The sequence below is a fragment of the Aphis gossypii genome, chromosome 2, assembly GCF_020184175.1.
Source record: "Aphis gossypii isolate Hap1 chromosome 2, ASM2018417v2, whole genome shotgun sequence".
NCBI lineage: Eukaryota > Metazoa > Arthropoda > Insecta > Hemiptera > Aphididae > Aphis > Aphis gossypii.
The window spans coordinates 75,384,220-75,399,661 of NC_065531.1; the positions used below are offsets into that span (position 1 = coordinate 75,384,220).

General features: G+C 27.8%; 2 protein-coding genes across 2 annotated transcripts; both read left to right on the top strand.

Moving 5' to 3' along the window:
• The first annotated feature begins 3,956 nt into the window (after positions 1-3,956).
• Positions 3,957-5,023, top strand: LOC114120504 (cuticle protein 8-like). The gene is made up of 2 exons (XM_027982424.2): positions 3,957-4,089; positions 4,508-5,023. The coding sequence occupies exons 1-2, from the start codon at positions 4,078-4,080 to the stop codon at positions 4,898-4,900; spliced, it is 405 nt and encodes a 134-aa protein (XP_027838225.1). The 5' UTR covers positions 3,957-4,077; the 3' UTR covers positions 4,901-5,023.
• Positions 5,024-6,148: 1,125 nt separating this feature from the next.
• LOC114120502 (coiled-coil domain-containing protein 112-like) lies at positions 6,149-11,854 on the top strand. Its single transcript, XM_027982421.2, has 10 exons — positions 6,149-6,484; positions 6,656-6,759; positions 7,378-7,453; positions 7,537-7,711; positions 7,798-7,945; positions 9,153-9,343; positions 10,626-10,747; positions 10,831-11,016; positions 11,106-11,469; positions 11,579-11,854. The coding sequence occupies exons 1-9, from the start codon at positions 6,357-6,359 to the stop codon at positions 11,128-11,130; spliced, it is 1,155 nt and encodes a 384-aa protein (XP_027838222.1). The 5' UTR covers positions 6,149-6,356; the 3' UTR covers positions 11,131-11,469; positions 11,579-11,854.
• The last annotated feature ends 3,588 nt before the right edge of the window (positions 11,855-15,442 follow it).

A 15,442-nucleotide genomic window follows, 5' to 3' on the forward strand; every position in this document is an offset into this window, starting at 1 on the left:
AGTATCCTCTGCAGGCTCTGTCGCTGCAGTTGCACTACTACCTGCCAACGAGTCACTTGAAACTAGCACCGGAGCAATGCACTCGATTTCGGTAGTCTTATAGAACACTTTATCCGTGTAATGGATCGCTATGTTCGGCATTGAACGCCATAATCTCGGCCGACGACCGTCGAAACCTCGGATCTTCGCAGGATCCGATTCGCCCGATCCGTCGTGTTTTGGTTCTGCTGCAGAAACCTGCCGATCGGATGTGACGGACGGCGACCGGATCTCGATTTCTTCCGCGGCAGCTGGTGGTGGCACCGTCACTGTCGCGTTCACCAAACCAACGTAAAACCGTATTTGCGGTCCGGCGTAGTTGGCCAATTCAATCGATCCCGGGCAAAATTCAAGCGGTTCGGTGGAAACCTGCTGTACTGCGACGGCAGTCGGTGCTTCGATCGCGGCGGTGTCGCTACCATTAGTTGTTATAGACGCCGATATGTTTGGCATCGATTCGCAGGATCGTTTAATTGTTGGTACATTTTCGCTAGCTTCAGAGACTTTTTTAGTTCGTTCATCTTCCGGTTTCATGAGAGGTTCGGTTATAGAGACCGATGCGGAGGACAAAGACAAAGTGTTGTTATCGCCGTTTTCGGATACAACGTTAACGTTCTGCATATTTCTATATAAATATTGCTTTATAAAGTTTTATATGCTTTTAAAATTGAACAATTACTAAATGCACGGTTTGTAATAGGTACTTTAATACTGTGAAGAGTGAAGACTGAATCGAGACTGTGAGATTTGATGCCGACAGTATTATATGTTTATTTCAAAACCATATGTAGTTGACAATAGCAACGCAATACAGATGTTTATAGTTTTTGTAATGGAAATACATTTTTTATTCAAACCATATTATGATTGATTTAAAATTATTCTAAAATTTCATTTTATGTAAACACACCACTTTTCAGAAAAAAAAATATTATATTATATACAATATATTTATTTTCAGAATGGATATAAATGATCAAAAATAATATAATATTGTAATGATATGCTCACATATCACGAGTATATATTGTGTATTCAATAAAATAAATAACGGTCAAGTTGTCACACGCAGATAACCCTTATAAGTTATAACTCTGTAAACATCTTAAATCAATGATGAAAGGAACGATTCAGGTACATTATTTGGTCTCGTGGGGACTAATATGTGGTTGTGACAATGAGGGTCTCCGTCACCAAGGACAAAGACAATTTTTTTATAGAGACGCGAAGAACTTTGATGGAGATTGCCCTTCTAAGCAAAAGTGTCGTAAAAACAAATATATTAGTTAATAATTTTGAGAAAAATGCATTTCAATTTACTGCACTTTTGCTAAGATAAGGACAGTATATTAATTTCCAGTATTTCCACCTATAATATCCTCTTTCGGACACCTTCGAATAGCGAACGTTCTTATTGACACGGGGATATTTTCATTACTTTCATATAGCAAAACCTTTAAATACCGGGCATTCTAAATAACGGACACTTATGGAAATTTAATTTTGACAATTTTTCTCGTAAATATAGAATAATTGTGTAATGCCTTAATAAAAATCTATTTATTTATGTAATCTAATCTTACTAATAAGTAATATTATTATACTGTTTATTACAACATTTAAACATTATTAACTGGTTTTATTATACCTGATCTTGGTTCAGAAAATAAAATAAAATAAAAACGGGTAGGTTATGTTCACGACACACAATGGACCAAACGGTCGCTCACAAAACGTAAGTCCTCAAATTGCCGGACGTTACGGTGGACCAAACACACATCAAAGTACAGCGGGCTGCTCGCCGGATATCGTCGGTGATCGCCGGTTATCATTGACCAACGTTAATGATGTAGATAAATATTAGGCCGTATGTGAGTCGCGAACAATACAATTATCGTTTATATATATATTAGAGTTAAAAATTTAATATAAAATTGTCCATAAGTTTGGCTTATAAATTATATTAATTATAAAAGAACTTAAGTGTTGGGTTATTCAGATCATTAAAACATGAACTACCTTTTTCACCATCCACAGGAAAATATATCCGAAGCTGACAAATCGTCTCCGTTCAAAATCGTTTTTTATAAACAATGATACGCCTATCATTGGATTCAAATTTAACACATAAATAATAGTAACCAACTATGTACAGCAGAGTGGTACCCACTTGACCACGCTTTTTTCTTCTTCTTATTTACATAATAAAAATTTATTATCGTCATAAAACAATAGAAATTTTATCGTGAAGGAAATGATTTTCCGGTGTTTAAATTTATTTATTCATCTTTGCCAGACAAATATTTCAACATTGTTATTCTAAACGTTATACATCGCGTACATTCCATCAATAAAATAAATAAATTATGTATCAAACTAGTATACGTTTAATAATTATAAACGAATTTAGAAGTTTCAGATGTCAGTCGAAAGTAGTTTAACACACTTGAAAAGAAAGTAAGTACAGCTCGTGTCCAAATATCGTATTCATAGAGCATAAATTCATATCGATATACCGTGCCTCTCTACGAAGATCAAAAAGACCCAATCCTTGCGCTTGATGGACACGACTAAAAAATAGGGTTTGGGAAATTCATGAAAAAAAGTTAGTTCTATGCCGAACATGGCATTCGTAGATTATGAATTCGGAATTAAGTCGCCGCATTCGACTATATTATAACTATAACAACCAAAGAATCATGTTGCAAGAAGAACTTGAAGTTGAAAATGATAGTTTAGCTGCTCTTGAATTTTTTTCTCTGTAATTGCTTCTGATGTTTAATACGAAACACACACATAGACAATAATGAAAAAAAAAAAAATAATAAAATCTAAAATGTGATGGTAGAACAATAAAATATATAGTATTAATAGTACAGCAATTGTACCCTGCGCAACTATTACCTATTACCTATATTGACGTTACAAAAAATCGCGTAACTAACGCGTATAGGGTTATTTATTTATTAAGTAGTATATCTAGCTACCTGTGTCCTATATTTATCACTAAATATACCAATCGCTATAACAGTTTCTACTTTGTTAATTATTGTAATAGTATCGTGCACTTGCAACGAGGAGCACAATTTTAATTAAAAGTTGGCTCCTTATTATTTTTTTTTTATTATTAGCTCTATAATAATTAGCAATTACACAATAACTCGATGAATAACTATCCGTTTTTATATTACCCTTTTAATCAAATATTTAGTAATATCAATGATATTATTAACAACATGAGAATTAATTAACTACAATGAAAAATATTAATGCCTAGGTATGTAAAAAAAATGTAAAACATCGTATCCCTATGGCCTACACAGTATATAGAGGACTTTTTACGTAAATAATAAATATTATATATACATATATGTATTAATTTATGAAGAAACATAATATTATTATTGTATAAGATATTAAAACATAGAAAACGTGATAAAAATGCAAATAAAAGTGAAGGTAATTAATAATTGTATTATGTTAATAAAATTAAAATATATTATTATAAACTAGGTACCTACAAGATTGGTATTGCAAAAAAAAAAATATTACTTCATTGTTTGTTCTACAACATATTAACTCTAATAAATATAATAATATTATGATATAAAATTGAATTATACTTTCTATAGTTATACTATAGGATGACTACCAAAAAATTTGATAATAAAATCTATGATGGAGTTTTGATTATTATTATTATTATGCTAAGACATTGTTAATTAAACACATACCTAATTAATTAGGTAATCTGTGCACTAATAATTAGGAAGACGTGTAGGTATTTCATGTGTGTTTTTAATGAGTTGATGTAATGTTATGCCCATTTCTTATTCAATAACTTAACTATCTATATTCTATACTGTAAAATATCTGGGTAAATACTAAAGATATAATAAGAGGGATCTGTACAGTATATATACTGTGAGCAAGGCTTCAATATTAATCAGTACCTTGTTCATTCTTTGGGAAAATACATTTAATTTAAAAAAAAAACTCATTTTGTTAAAGTGTATACGCATCAAAAACAAATTAAAAATGACTACTAAGGTAAGATATTCTAAATTCATTATTCATAACTAATATCATTAGAAACCTAGATAAATAACATAAGCATTTACATTTTTATTACCTTTACACAGGCAAGAATTATTATGTAAATGTATTTATATTTATTAAAAAGCACAACACTAAATCCAAATTAATATGTGCACTGTACAGAGTTTATACATATTGTAATAGAATTAATAATCCTAAATCAATTATCTTTAGCATTTTTAAATATTGTACCATTTATTATTATGAAAATTTATTTACTTTATTTATTTACACATGTCCAACTGTAATGATATTCATAGGTATAGTTATACTTGTATTATTGTATTTAAATTAACCACATTTTATAAAATATATAAGTGTATTTTATTCAAGATATCGGATTATGTTATAAAAAATATTGAAATTTTAGCTGATCGTGTTTGCTGCTTTGATCGGACAAATGGTCTTTGCTTTTCCGCCCGAGTACAAAAGTTATGACAATGATTATCACGACCACTATGCTCATGCACCTACACCATATCATTTCGAGTACGGCGTAAAAGACCCCCATACACACGACATCAAAAGCCAAAGCGAAGTGAGTGACGGTCACGGTAATGTCAAAGGATCATATAGTTTAGTAGAACCTGATGGTTCTACACGTGTTGTCGAGTACACAGCCGATCACGAGCACGGTTTCAACGCCGTAGTCAAGAAAATCGATGCAGTCCACCACCATTATAGTGAACACTCTGATATTGATTACCATCATCACAAATCACTTCATCCGTACAAATCATCATCTTACTACAAGTTCTACTGAATTTAATAGTATTAATATCATATACATAAACATTTTTTATCATACCGTTGTTGATACCTACTCATTATTCATATTGCATATCATGGACATTTTTTTACTGAATAAAATATTATAAAACATATATATATTTTTTTGTTTTTGTTTTTGTTTTTTTTTTTAATAGGAAATACACAATCTTTAAACGGTTTTGTTTCCAATAACTGTATCAGTGAATAGTATAGTATGGTTAGCATAAATAATTTACTGATAAAAAAAAGTCACCCAGCGGTGTCAATTTTTTACTTGATATTAACTAAGTATTAATTTGGATCTGTACTATTGGTGAGCTAATGATCTAGATAAATTTCCGGATATATTATTTGGGTTGAAAAATCTAATGAGGTTTGATTGGATGGTGAAACGGGATAGGGGACGTTAATAGAAAGTGAATGCAGTTTTGGATATGTGTAGATCAGAGTATACAGATTGATTGCCAGAGATATAAAGAAAGTCGTATTAGTTATCTTTTATCGGGTAGGTAAGGTTGATTAAATACTTGCATTTTTGTAAGTTTGATAGTTTGATTATTACCCAATTTTGGATTCCATAATAACAAAAATAAATTAACAATATAAATTAAAAGTAAATGTTTTCAGAAAAGAAATACAAATAGTTTTTTTTCTTTTTAATACTAAGATATTTGAAAAATATATTTTTATATTTAATTCTAGAACTATATATATGTTTTAATGAATTACGTAGTTAACATAGGATTAAAAATATTTTAAATAATAAACTTAAAATATAAAATAAATATCACGTCCGTATTATAGGTATACGTATATAATTTACATCGATCGTTGGAGATCACATTAAAATAAACGCAATTAACTACCCCTCAGCGGTTTTATGGTATTTTCACCATGAAAACATGGCACAAACCGGTACATAGATTTTATATTATTCTCCTTTTACCTACTTACGAAACCATGTCAATAACAAAAACCGTCTGGTAGTTATATTATAATAATATGTACGCGCGTGTGTGTGAGTGTCTGTGGTACAATTGTACGTAGCTAAGCGTAATAAAATAATGTAATAAATATTATATTGTATTATTATTTACAGGCAATAATAGCTATGAATAAAGTGGTTCACGTTACGCATTCGATTTAGATTCGGTCTGTAAGCTTACATGTATTGTTTTGGGGGGGCTTTGGATGTTACCCGGCAACCAACACTGGCAGGTGGCAAGTATGCGTGTTTGTGTTTGACGAGCACGGGCATAGGTCTGTTTGTAACGTAAAATCGTCTACCGGCTGACGGTCTATATTTAACGATAAAATTCAACAATAACATATTTACTATGACACTTTTTTTTCTCTCTTATTACGGCTTATTTATACTGCATATTTAATTAATAATAATACATATTATACGTTAAACGTGGTACGAGTGGAGTGAATATACTGAGAGCATGTCTTGGTCGGACGACCGTGCCGTGGACACAGTCCACTGGAAAATCCTTAAAAACCATCTTAAACCTAATGTATGGCCTACATCTCGGGAGTTGTTAAAATACAAGCAAGAACTCGATACTTCCAGGTGAGTAATAAAAATGATATGTAGTGTACATTCGATATAGTGTTCGATAACAGAAACAAATATCGCGCGTCGTGCGAATACTTACTCAAATTTAGTAGGTGCCTACTTATTTAATATTAGATACACCAAAGTAGGTACAATAATATGTGTACCTACGTTATCGTGTTTCAGACACGCTGATCTGAATCAATTGGCCAGTTCGGTACAAGAAATGAAAAAAAAACTGTCTTATTTGAAAAAAACTGCATTAGACGTAAATAAAATCAAAATAGTAGGTATGTGAAAGCTGTTGTACTTAACATAGTTGTGTAATATTTTTTAAATGCTATCATTGAAAGTGAGTAGGTAGGTATTAAAATATTTTTTCAGAATATAAACTATAAGTCTTAAACTTATTGTGTTAAAAAATAAAAATAAAAATATTACATAATATCGTATTTAACAATTTGCGTTAATTGTGGTAAGAATTAATAAAATACAAAAGTGTACCTTCACAGTTCACTGTAAAAATGATTACAATTTTCTCAAGAAAATTTAAACATTTTTACCTCAACTAGTTGAAAATTTTTAATTTTTTTAATACTAAATAATTGTATAGCATGCTATAAAATAAAACTAAATTTCATACACATTTTAATACATCACAAGCTGTTAACCAAAATGTATCAAATTATAAGGTTCTGTGTTTAACAGTTAAAAGTTTGCAAAGCATTATTAATCTATTAATTAATTAATGTAATAATTGTACTTCTGTATAATGAAGGAAAATATTTACATAAAATAAAGTGCTGATAATAATTTTCTGGTGATTTAATAAACACCTGTTAAGTAAAATGCACTATATTATTTTAATACAACTTAATGCTAATAAAAAATAAAAAAAATTATTTTAGGGTTTGACAATTTTCGAAATGATATAAAAACATTTGAGTCGAAGCTGTCAAAATTAAAAGAAGGATGCTCAAAAAAGTGAGTGAAAGTCAACTGAAATGTGTATGTATAATAAATTAGTCTCCATTTTCTAAAGTATTAAGGAAAATAATATTTTTAAGATTACGAGAGGAAAACCTTAAGCAATCTGCGATGTTTGAAGAAATTGAGAGAGTGAAGCAATTAGCACTACAGGATGTAGTTTCAAAGCCACACGTCGATACTATTAGTAAAAAAAAGAAAGAAATAAAAACTATCAAGAGAGTCCCGATTTCAAAAAATACATACTCTTCAAAAGTACAAAGATATTATGCTGATGCGTGTATACGTACATTATCAATATAATAAAATATTATAAACTCATAAAATTATATTTTATTTAGGAAATAGCGGATTTCTATGATTTCTGTGAACGTAATTACGGTCTTACGGGAGGTTGGTCTAGCAAAGATCACGAAACATTTTTAAAGATTCGTTCTAAACATACCGATGATGTGGATTTCATAAATCATGTTGTACAATCAATGCCACGTAATAATTTATGGATACATTTACATATTTTTTAATATTATGTATACAGGTTTACAGTAATATATAAATATCATAAATCTGAAGATCTAATTGATCCAAATCATATTGAATTTATTTAATAAAATTGTTTGTACAATAATATTAATAATTGTACTTATTAATAAATACTAATTTGGTACCTACCATATAGTTATTTAAATAATGCATAAACTCATCATAAATTATTAATTTATATATTAAACTTATTTTCTTTTCTAAAACCAACACTCATATGTACTCAGTACGATCCATTTAATACGAAATATTCGAACACATCATTTAATGTACAAACGTGTGTTATGCTCTTTTTAGGAGATTATGTAATGAACAATTGTTTAAAATATGTTTAGTGGCGTTTTACACCAAAATAAATTTGTACAAATATTCTTTTACGAGTACAAGCCATAAAATATCATTTACAATTTTACATAGGTATTAAAATATTAAATACTTGTACTCAATATATAAATATAGCACATTTAAAAACAAAATTTGTTTAATGTTTTAAATAAAATTCAAAATAAAAATATTATTTTACAATTCTAAATAAATTGTAGTATTGTACTCAGAATCGTTTTGCTTGAGCAATGTTTTATTATTTGCATATTTATAATTTTATATGCAGTTAATTATACATAATTATACATATTATGTTATAATTGTTTCAACGCACTAATTATTTTACATTGCAACTACTCACCAGGCATACTTACATACAAAATACTTGTTAAAATTTATTATATCAAATTCTATGGTAATTAAATGATTATTAAATAAAATATGTTATACATTGAGATAACAGCTATAGGTGGACACAATTATTTATTCATCAATCCACTATTTTCATCATTAAAACAATATTGTATAATACATTTGTTGATTTTAAGATAGTAAAAATAATATAAAAAATGGTATAATTATTTATTACTTAAAATGAATAAAGCAATATTAATTTGTAATTTGATTTAAACATTTAAGTTTATTAAATTAACTTATAGAATATTTGAGATATTATTATAATTTTTGATCGTACATACATACATGATCTCATTTTTAACAACTCATACAAGTTTAATATTTTTTTATGATAATTGTTCTTCTATTACATATTCTTGACTTAAAACTATAAATTATATAATATTACAATTACAAACTATGTAAACTATAGATATTACCGAACATGCTGCACGTGAACATGAAAATTGGTTCGTAAAATTTGAAGAACTTAAAACTAAACAAAAAGAAGCTATAATGAAGTGGAAAAAGGAAAAGAAAAATGTTATTATGCCTGACTATAATACAAATAGTTGTGAAATATTGAGAAAAGATACAGACAATGATCCAGAAATCACCCAGAAAGTAAGATCAGTTAAAATTAATATTAATTTATAAAATGTATACCTATTATGCAACGATTGCAACACATAATTAATACTTATTTTATCATACTTTTAAATACATTTTCAATTATACATTAGTTTGAAATTAAAAACATTAACTATTATGCGTTTTCCCATAATATGTGTGTATTTTTAACAGAATCGTTTTATAGTTATTAATATATAAGTTGGTACCTTATACCTACAAGAAATATTTAATATATTCTGCTTACAACAGATTTATATACAAATTAAAATATAATTAAATTTATTAAATTAAGAAACAACTTAAAAATATTCATATCTCTATAACTATAGTTATTATAACGATTGATATTAATAATAATATTTGGACTTAAATATTATTTAAAATATTTTACCAACATTCTCGCAAAATTATTTTTGATTGCGATATTTTATCATTGTTTTAAAATGAATTACAATAATTAGTCACTACTGTAGTGTATTAAGATAAGCAAACAAAGGCGAGTTTAAAAGTGTTATAATTTCACTTTTTTTTTTGATCCTCTTGTATTGTTTATTTGAACATTGAATGGTATATCGTGTAAGAAATAAAGGTAAATTGTTATTGTGTTGAGGATATTTTAAAAACCGTAATTAAAAAAAAAATTCTTTTGCTCAATATATAGATTATAGCTACGTACAAATATTTAATTTTTACACGTTAATCTCTAGTTTGGTGTTATGTACTCATTTCTGATGATCCTAAACTTTAATAGGGAAAAAGTTGAGACGAGTATATTATTATCTTCACAATGAACCTAATAAAATGTCTTTAGAAAACAAATTTAATAATTTGAAATCCTCCTTTCAGTTCATTATATTGTAGAAATATTTTAAACTTGATAAAATGTTAATTTGTACAGTATATACAGTATATATTTTAAATAAATAATATAATTAGTCAATGAACCAAATATCTAATTTTAATTAATTATAGGTACATACTCAATATAATAAAGTAAATTAACAATAATATTATATAATATCAATAATAATTAAATTCGGGGGTTTTATTAATTATTTGTAATAATAATGTGGTTAAATGAGTCATTAATATGACTTAATTATAAATAGTATAAATAAATACTGTACAAATCCAAAAACTGATTTGATACCTACGTTATAATACATTGTGTAAACTATTACAGAAACGCAAATTAATAATTTACTTTTTTTTTTCAATAAATTCATAAAAATAAATATATAATACCACAATAATACTTATTTTAACTTTTTAGTTTTCCAGTGATAATTGGGAAAAACAAAAAAATGTAAATGACAATATCAATAAATCTCAAATCGAAATAATTGAATCGAAAACACTCGATAACTGTGAAAAAACTTTGCTAAAGCGATTTAGGTAACAGAAAAAAATAATTATTGAATTATAAAAAACAAAATTAAAAAATAATCGAGACATTAAATTGTAACGTTGTTTTTCAGGGAAAAAGATAAAAGATATGTAGAATCTAAAAAAACAAATAAAGAACGACTGGAACGTCAACGTAAATTGGACCAATTTACAATAGTTACTATGCATGGAAATCCAGAAAAATGTGATGAAATAGAATCGTTAGAAAAACTTCCAAATGTTCACTTAAGTATTTATGGTGTACATAATCAAGACGTGTATGTATATAATATACAAACTTATAAATATATTTATTAACTTGCCTAGCACAAATCGAATAAAAATATAATTTAATTTATTTTCACAGGAAAGTGGTGTTAAAATACCAATAAGCCATAAAATATTGGAGAAATTGTTTATTTTTTTAAATTTTTTTTTATACTATTATTGTTATAAAATATACATTTTCATAATTGTAAATAAAAATAATTCATCAATAATTGTAAATGATTAGTTCTTATAATATTGTGTACAAATAATAATTAATACATTGGTAACCAGTTATAATAAATTAATACTCTTCAGTTACCTAATGGGAATCAATATGCCTACAACTTGTACTTCTATTACACTTAAAGACATCTTCAAAAACTGTCTATCATATGAAAAAGCAAGATTTAAGTCTTAAAGATATATCGATCAATTATTTCGAGCGTTATGGATTTATAAATGTAATAATTAAAATTAATCAATTGACTTATATATTAATTCTTAGTTGTATAAAAAATATTGTATATTTTATTTTCCATGTTTTTTATATTTGAATATTTTAAATTGCAGATATTAAATTTCATGATGGATAGGGACATTATCCTTGGGTCACGGGGATGAAGCCTACATGTGAATTTAGAAAAGCATGTGGAATGTTGTTGAGCACGGAGAGCAGGGAACAGATCCATTTAGTTCTAGTATATTTATAAAAATGTAATTAAATGTATTTAGACGTTTTATGTAAGTATATTAAGATATATAATATATATACATATATACTGTGTAGAGACGGTATATTATTATTAATATTGCGGTTATTCGTTACCTATAATATAATAAGTTTAATATTATGGTTATAATTATAAATTGTAATAGTTTTATTTACTTAATCACTATACCTATACTCAAAATGTATTATCAAAAGCTTACATATATCACTATTCATTATCATACATTTGATACAAAAATATTGTTGATATCGTATACTTAGAAGAAAAAAATACTTACGAAGAAAGTATTAAGTAAATAAATACAAAAATAATACTATTATTTATTTTTCATCACATTCGATACGTTATTGGTACTATTATTACATTTATATCGCTCTAAGCACCATGTCGTCCAATTTTCTTCAGATGTTGAATTATTAAAAATGTCAGTGTTGACATTTTTATAAGTTTTGAGATAAGTTTCAAGCTTATCGCTGGGAATAAGTGTTGATATGTGGTATATAATCCTAAAAATATAAATTATTTGTTGTATATGAAATATCTATTTTATAATATAATAAAATAAAGCGTCTTTTTAGTTTATAAAATCACGTAAAGATAAAGTTATAAGATTTCAGAATACTTTTTTGATTTTATAATAAATTTAAATTTCGTTCTAAAAATCGTGTAATCATGTAAGTATTAAGGACATAAAAAGGTTTCATCAACCGTAAATTTTGTATACGTCTTATAAATGTACAACAGACCAAATTTTCCTTCGGCAGATACAATTTTATGGCGTTATCTTTAATATAGAATTAAATTGGAGTTTTTAAGCAAAATATAAGCATGCTAAATACTATAATTTAAAAATATTTGTAAAATGTCTAAAAAATAAATAACCATAAAAATCTATTTCGAAATATAAAAATAATTTTCTTATCTTTAAGTTGTACTTATTAGAAGTCAATTCATTCTAATATTAAAGCTATTAATACCAAGTTTGATTCTGCTGAACAAAAATTTTCTATATTTTACATTTGAATGTTAACAAGACAAGTGGTTTTGACCTCTGACATCCCTATAATTATTAAGTTATCAGCATAAGTAGGTTTTAAAATATTAATCAATATTCACCAGTTAATCCAAAAGGGCATGACACCAGCCTTCTCTGCCATAGAAATTTGACAAGCTATTCTTTCTATGCATTTTTCCGAATCCATTACTTTTTGGAAGATTTCCCATGTAGGATCAAATATCATCAAAGATTCGTTTTGTTGTTTACTAACTAAATTTAAATCATCGACCTTAAAAGATGATATTTTTTTTTCCTCTTGGACCGTTCTAATTGCTATTCCTGGACGGCCTGTTCCAGTTGCTATTCCTGGACGGCCTGGTCCAGTTGTTATACCTGGCAAGCCTGTTCCAGTTGTTATACCCGGAACGCCTGTTCCAGTTGTTATACCTAGCAAGCCTGTTCCAGTTGTTCCACCTGATAGGCCTGTTCCAGATGTTCCACTTAGTAATAGTGTTCCAGTTGAACCACCTGTCAGGCCTGTTCCAGTTGAACCACCTGTCAGGCCTGTTCCAGTTCCACCAGTAAGTAAATTACCAGGCTGATTTGGCAGAGCGTTTCCAGGTAAATTGATCATGTTATTAGATGATCCCATTGGAAGTAATCTCATTAATGTTGGTAGTAATTTTAGAATTAATAACGGTAGTATAATAATTTTAGAAAATTTCATTAGTTTCATAATTAATACAAATTTAACGAATACCGCAGTCATATACAATTTGAGCTTAAACAAAATAAGGAATACCATTTTTAGAAAACCGATTGCTTTCAATTTGACCAAACCCAGTTTAATTGATGCCATTAAACTGATTGTATGCCAATCGATTTTATTTTCTTTCTGATTTATAGGCTTACCATGATCTTTAATTATTCTATTTGGTAGACTAATTTCATCATATCCATCGTTTTCAGTTCCACGGGATGGTTGATCCCAAATATCAATACCTCCTGCCCACGAAGTTGTTGATTGTGTATTTTCAGGTCGAACTATAGTTTTCCACCCAATTTCGTCAGCAGAATTTATTTGATCTTCTGTGTAACTGTCATGCATTTTGTACGGTAAATCGTACAACTTAAGTTGACCAGTTGAGGGTACCTTTTTAGTCACCACTTTATTATTTATCACTGTCATTGGTTTATCATTATAAATCATTTTATTATGCTTTACTTCCCTGTCAAAAATAAAAGAAACAATCACTTCAACAGTTATCTTAATTTGAGGAATTAGATTTATTTATTTACAAAGCCCAATCCATGTAAGTTTATACGTAGTTATATTGTACCTATAGCTTACATATTTTATAGGATTTAGTTAATTTTATACGGTCTTTTGTAACAATTAAAAAGTTTTTTATGTAATTAATTTATATAAAAAAATTATTGAATTCACACATTTATGTTTAAATTGTCTATAATTTCATGGGGTGCCGCCATTGAGTGACTTACCCTTCCCTTATTGCGTATAACTTGTAAAAACAGATTGTAAATATATCAAATTTTGTTTTAATAAAAGAGCAGTATGAATTAAAATATAAAAACAAAATCAATATAAAAGCCTATATGTGTACTAAATGCGCTTATTGTCTAACTTGTTCAATTACATTTATGGTTTGTCGAATTTTATTAATTATATCAATGTAATGAATTTGTGTGTATTTTATTTGTTATCCATCAAGAGAAACCAACTATTTATCACATGTTATTTTTATACTTAATATTTTTTCACAAAATTGTGTTTATACATATGATACAAATGTATTAATTAATTTTAAATGGTGGAAGTATTCAATATGTTTTGATGATAATATGATTCTGTCTATTCAAAAAAAAAAACTAGTTAAAGACTGACGTACTTATGAAGTTAGTTAAATCATTAGATTAGAACATAAACTTATGCAGTGAATAACAGTATCTATAAAACTAAAAATTGGAATGAAATTTTCCTTGTATGACATAGTAGATACCCTAGTTAGTATAAAAAATACTGTAAGGAAGTTCTTAAGTGACATGAAAAGTGAAGCTTGTTAAGTTTCATATTGTAAGTATAATGTTGAATATTATCTGTTGATATACTATTACATTATATTTTCAAATAGGATTTGAAGTGATATAAAAAAGTTATACGGTCATTTTGTAATATTTTTACCTGTTTATTGCTGGATGTATTTGTGCGTGGATGATTTCCTTAAATTTGTATTTTTCGTCGTCGTCATCAGTGGTCGAATTGTTATCAGAAACAAGGGGGTCGGTGTTTGGATACAAATTGTTATTATTGGCCATTGAATTTACCTCGGAGATAATAAATGGCTGAGCAGTAATAGTGCTCGTATTATGCATTAACGGCATGTTTTCAAAACTATTATTCCGGAAAATGTCATTTTTTAGAGACTTGCTGTAGTTTACCTGTAAAAGTTTTTCGGTAGAATCGTTCTTCAGTTCAGACACTCTGGTCATTTCTGGTGTCAGTAAGCTCTTTGTGAATAGTTCATTCTGACTTTGTTTAGCAGGACGATCTGTGACGTTTATCTCGGAAACGGTTATTCGATTAGTAGTTGCCGTTACTAAAACCTCACCGTTGTAGCGTTCCGTCTGTCCACTAGCACTTTCTGTATGATTGCCGGGATCAACGGATACTGAAATTTTGCTATT

What these genes read in the sequence shown, in the direction of transcription:
- LOC114120502 (XM_027982421.2), top strand. Translation starts at nt 6,357, where the DNA reads ATGTCTTGGTCGGACGACCGTGCCGTGGACACAGTCCACTGGAAAATC. An exon ending in AAAGAAGGATGCTCAAAAAA is followed by an intron (nt 7,454 to 7,536) that starts GTGAGTGAAAGT and finishes AATATTTTTAAG; the next exon opens with ATTACGAGAGGAAAACCTTA. An exon ending in ATCCAGAAATCACCCAGAAA is followed by an intron (nt 9,344 to 10,625) that starts GTAAGATCAGTT and finishes TTAACTTTTTAG; the next exon opens with TTTTCCAGTGATAATTGGGA.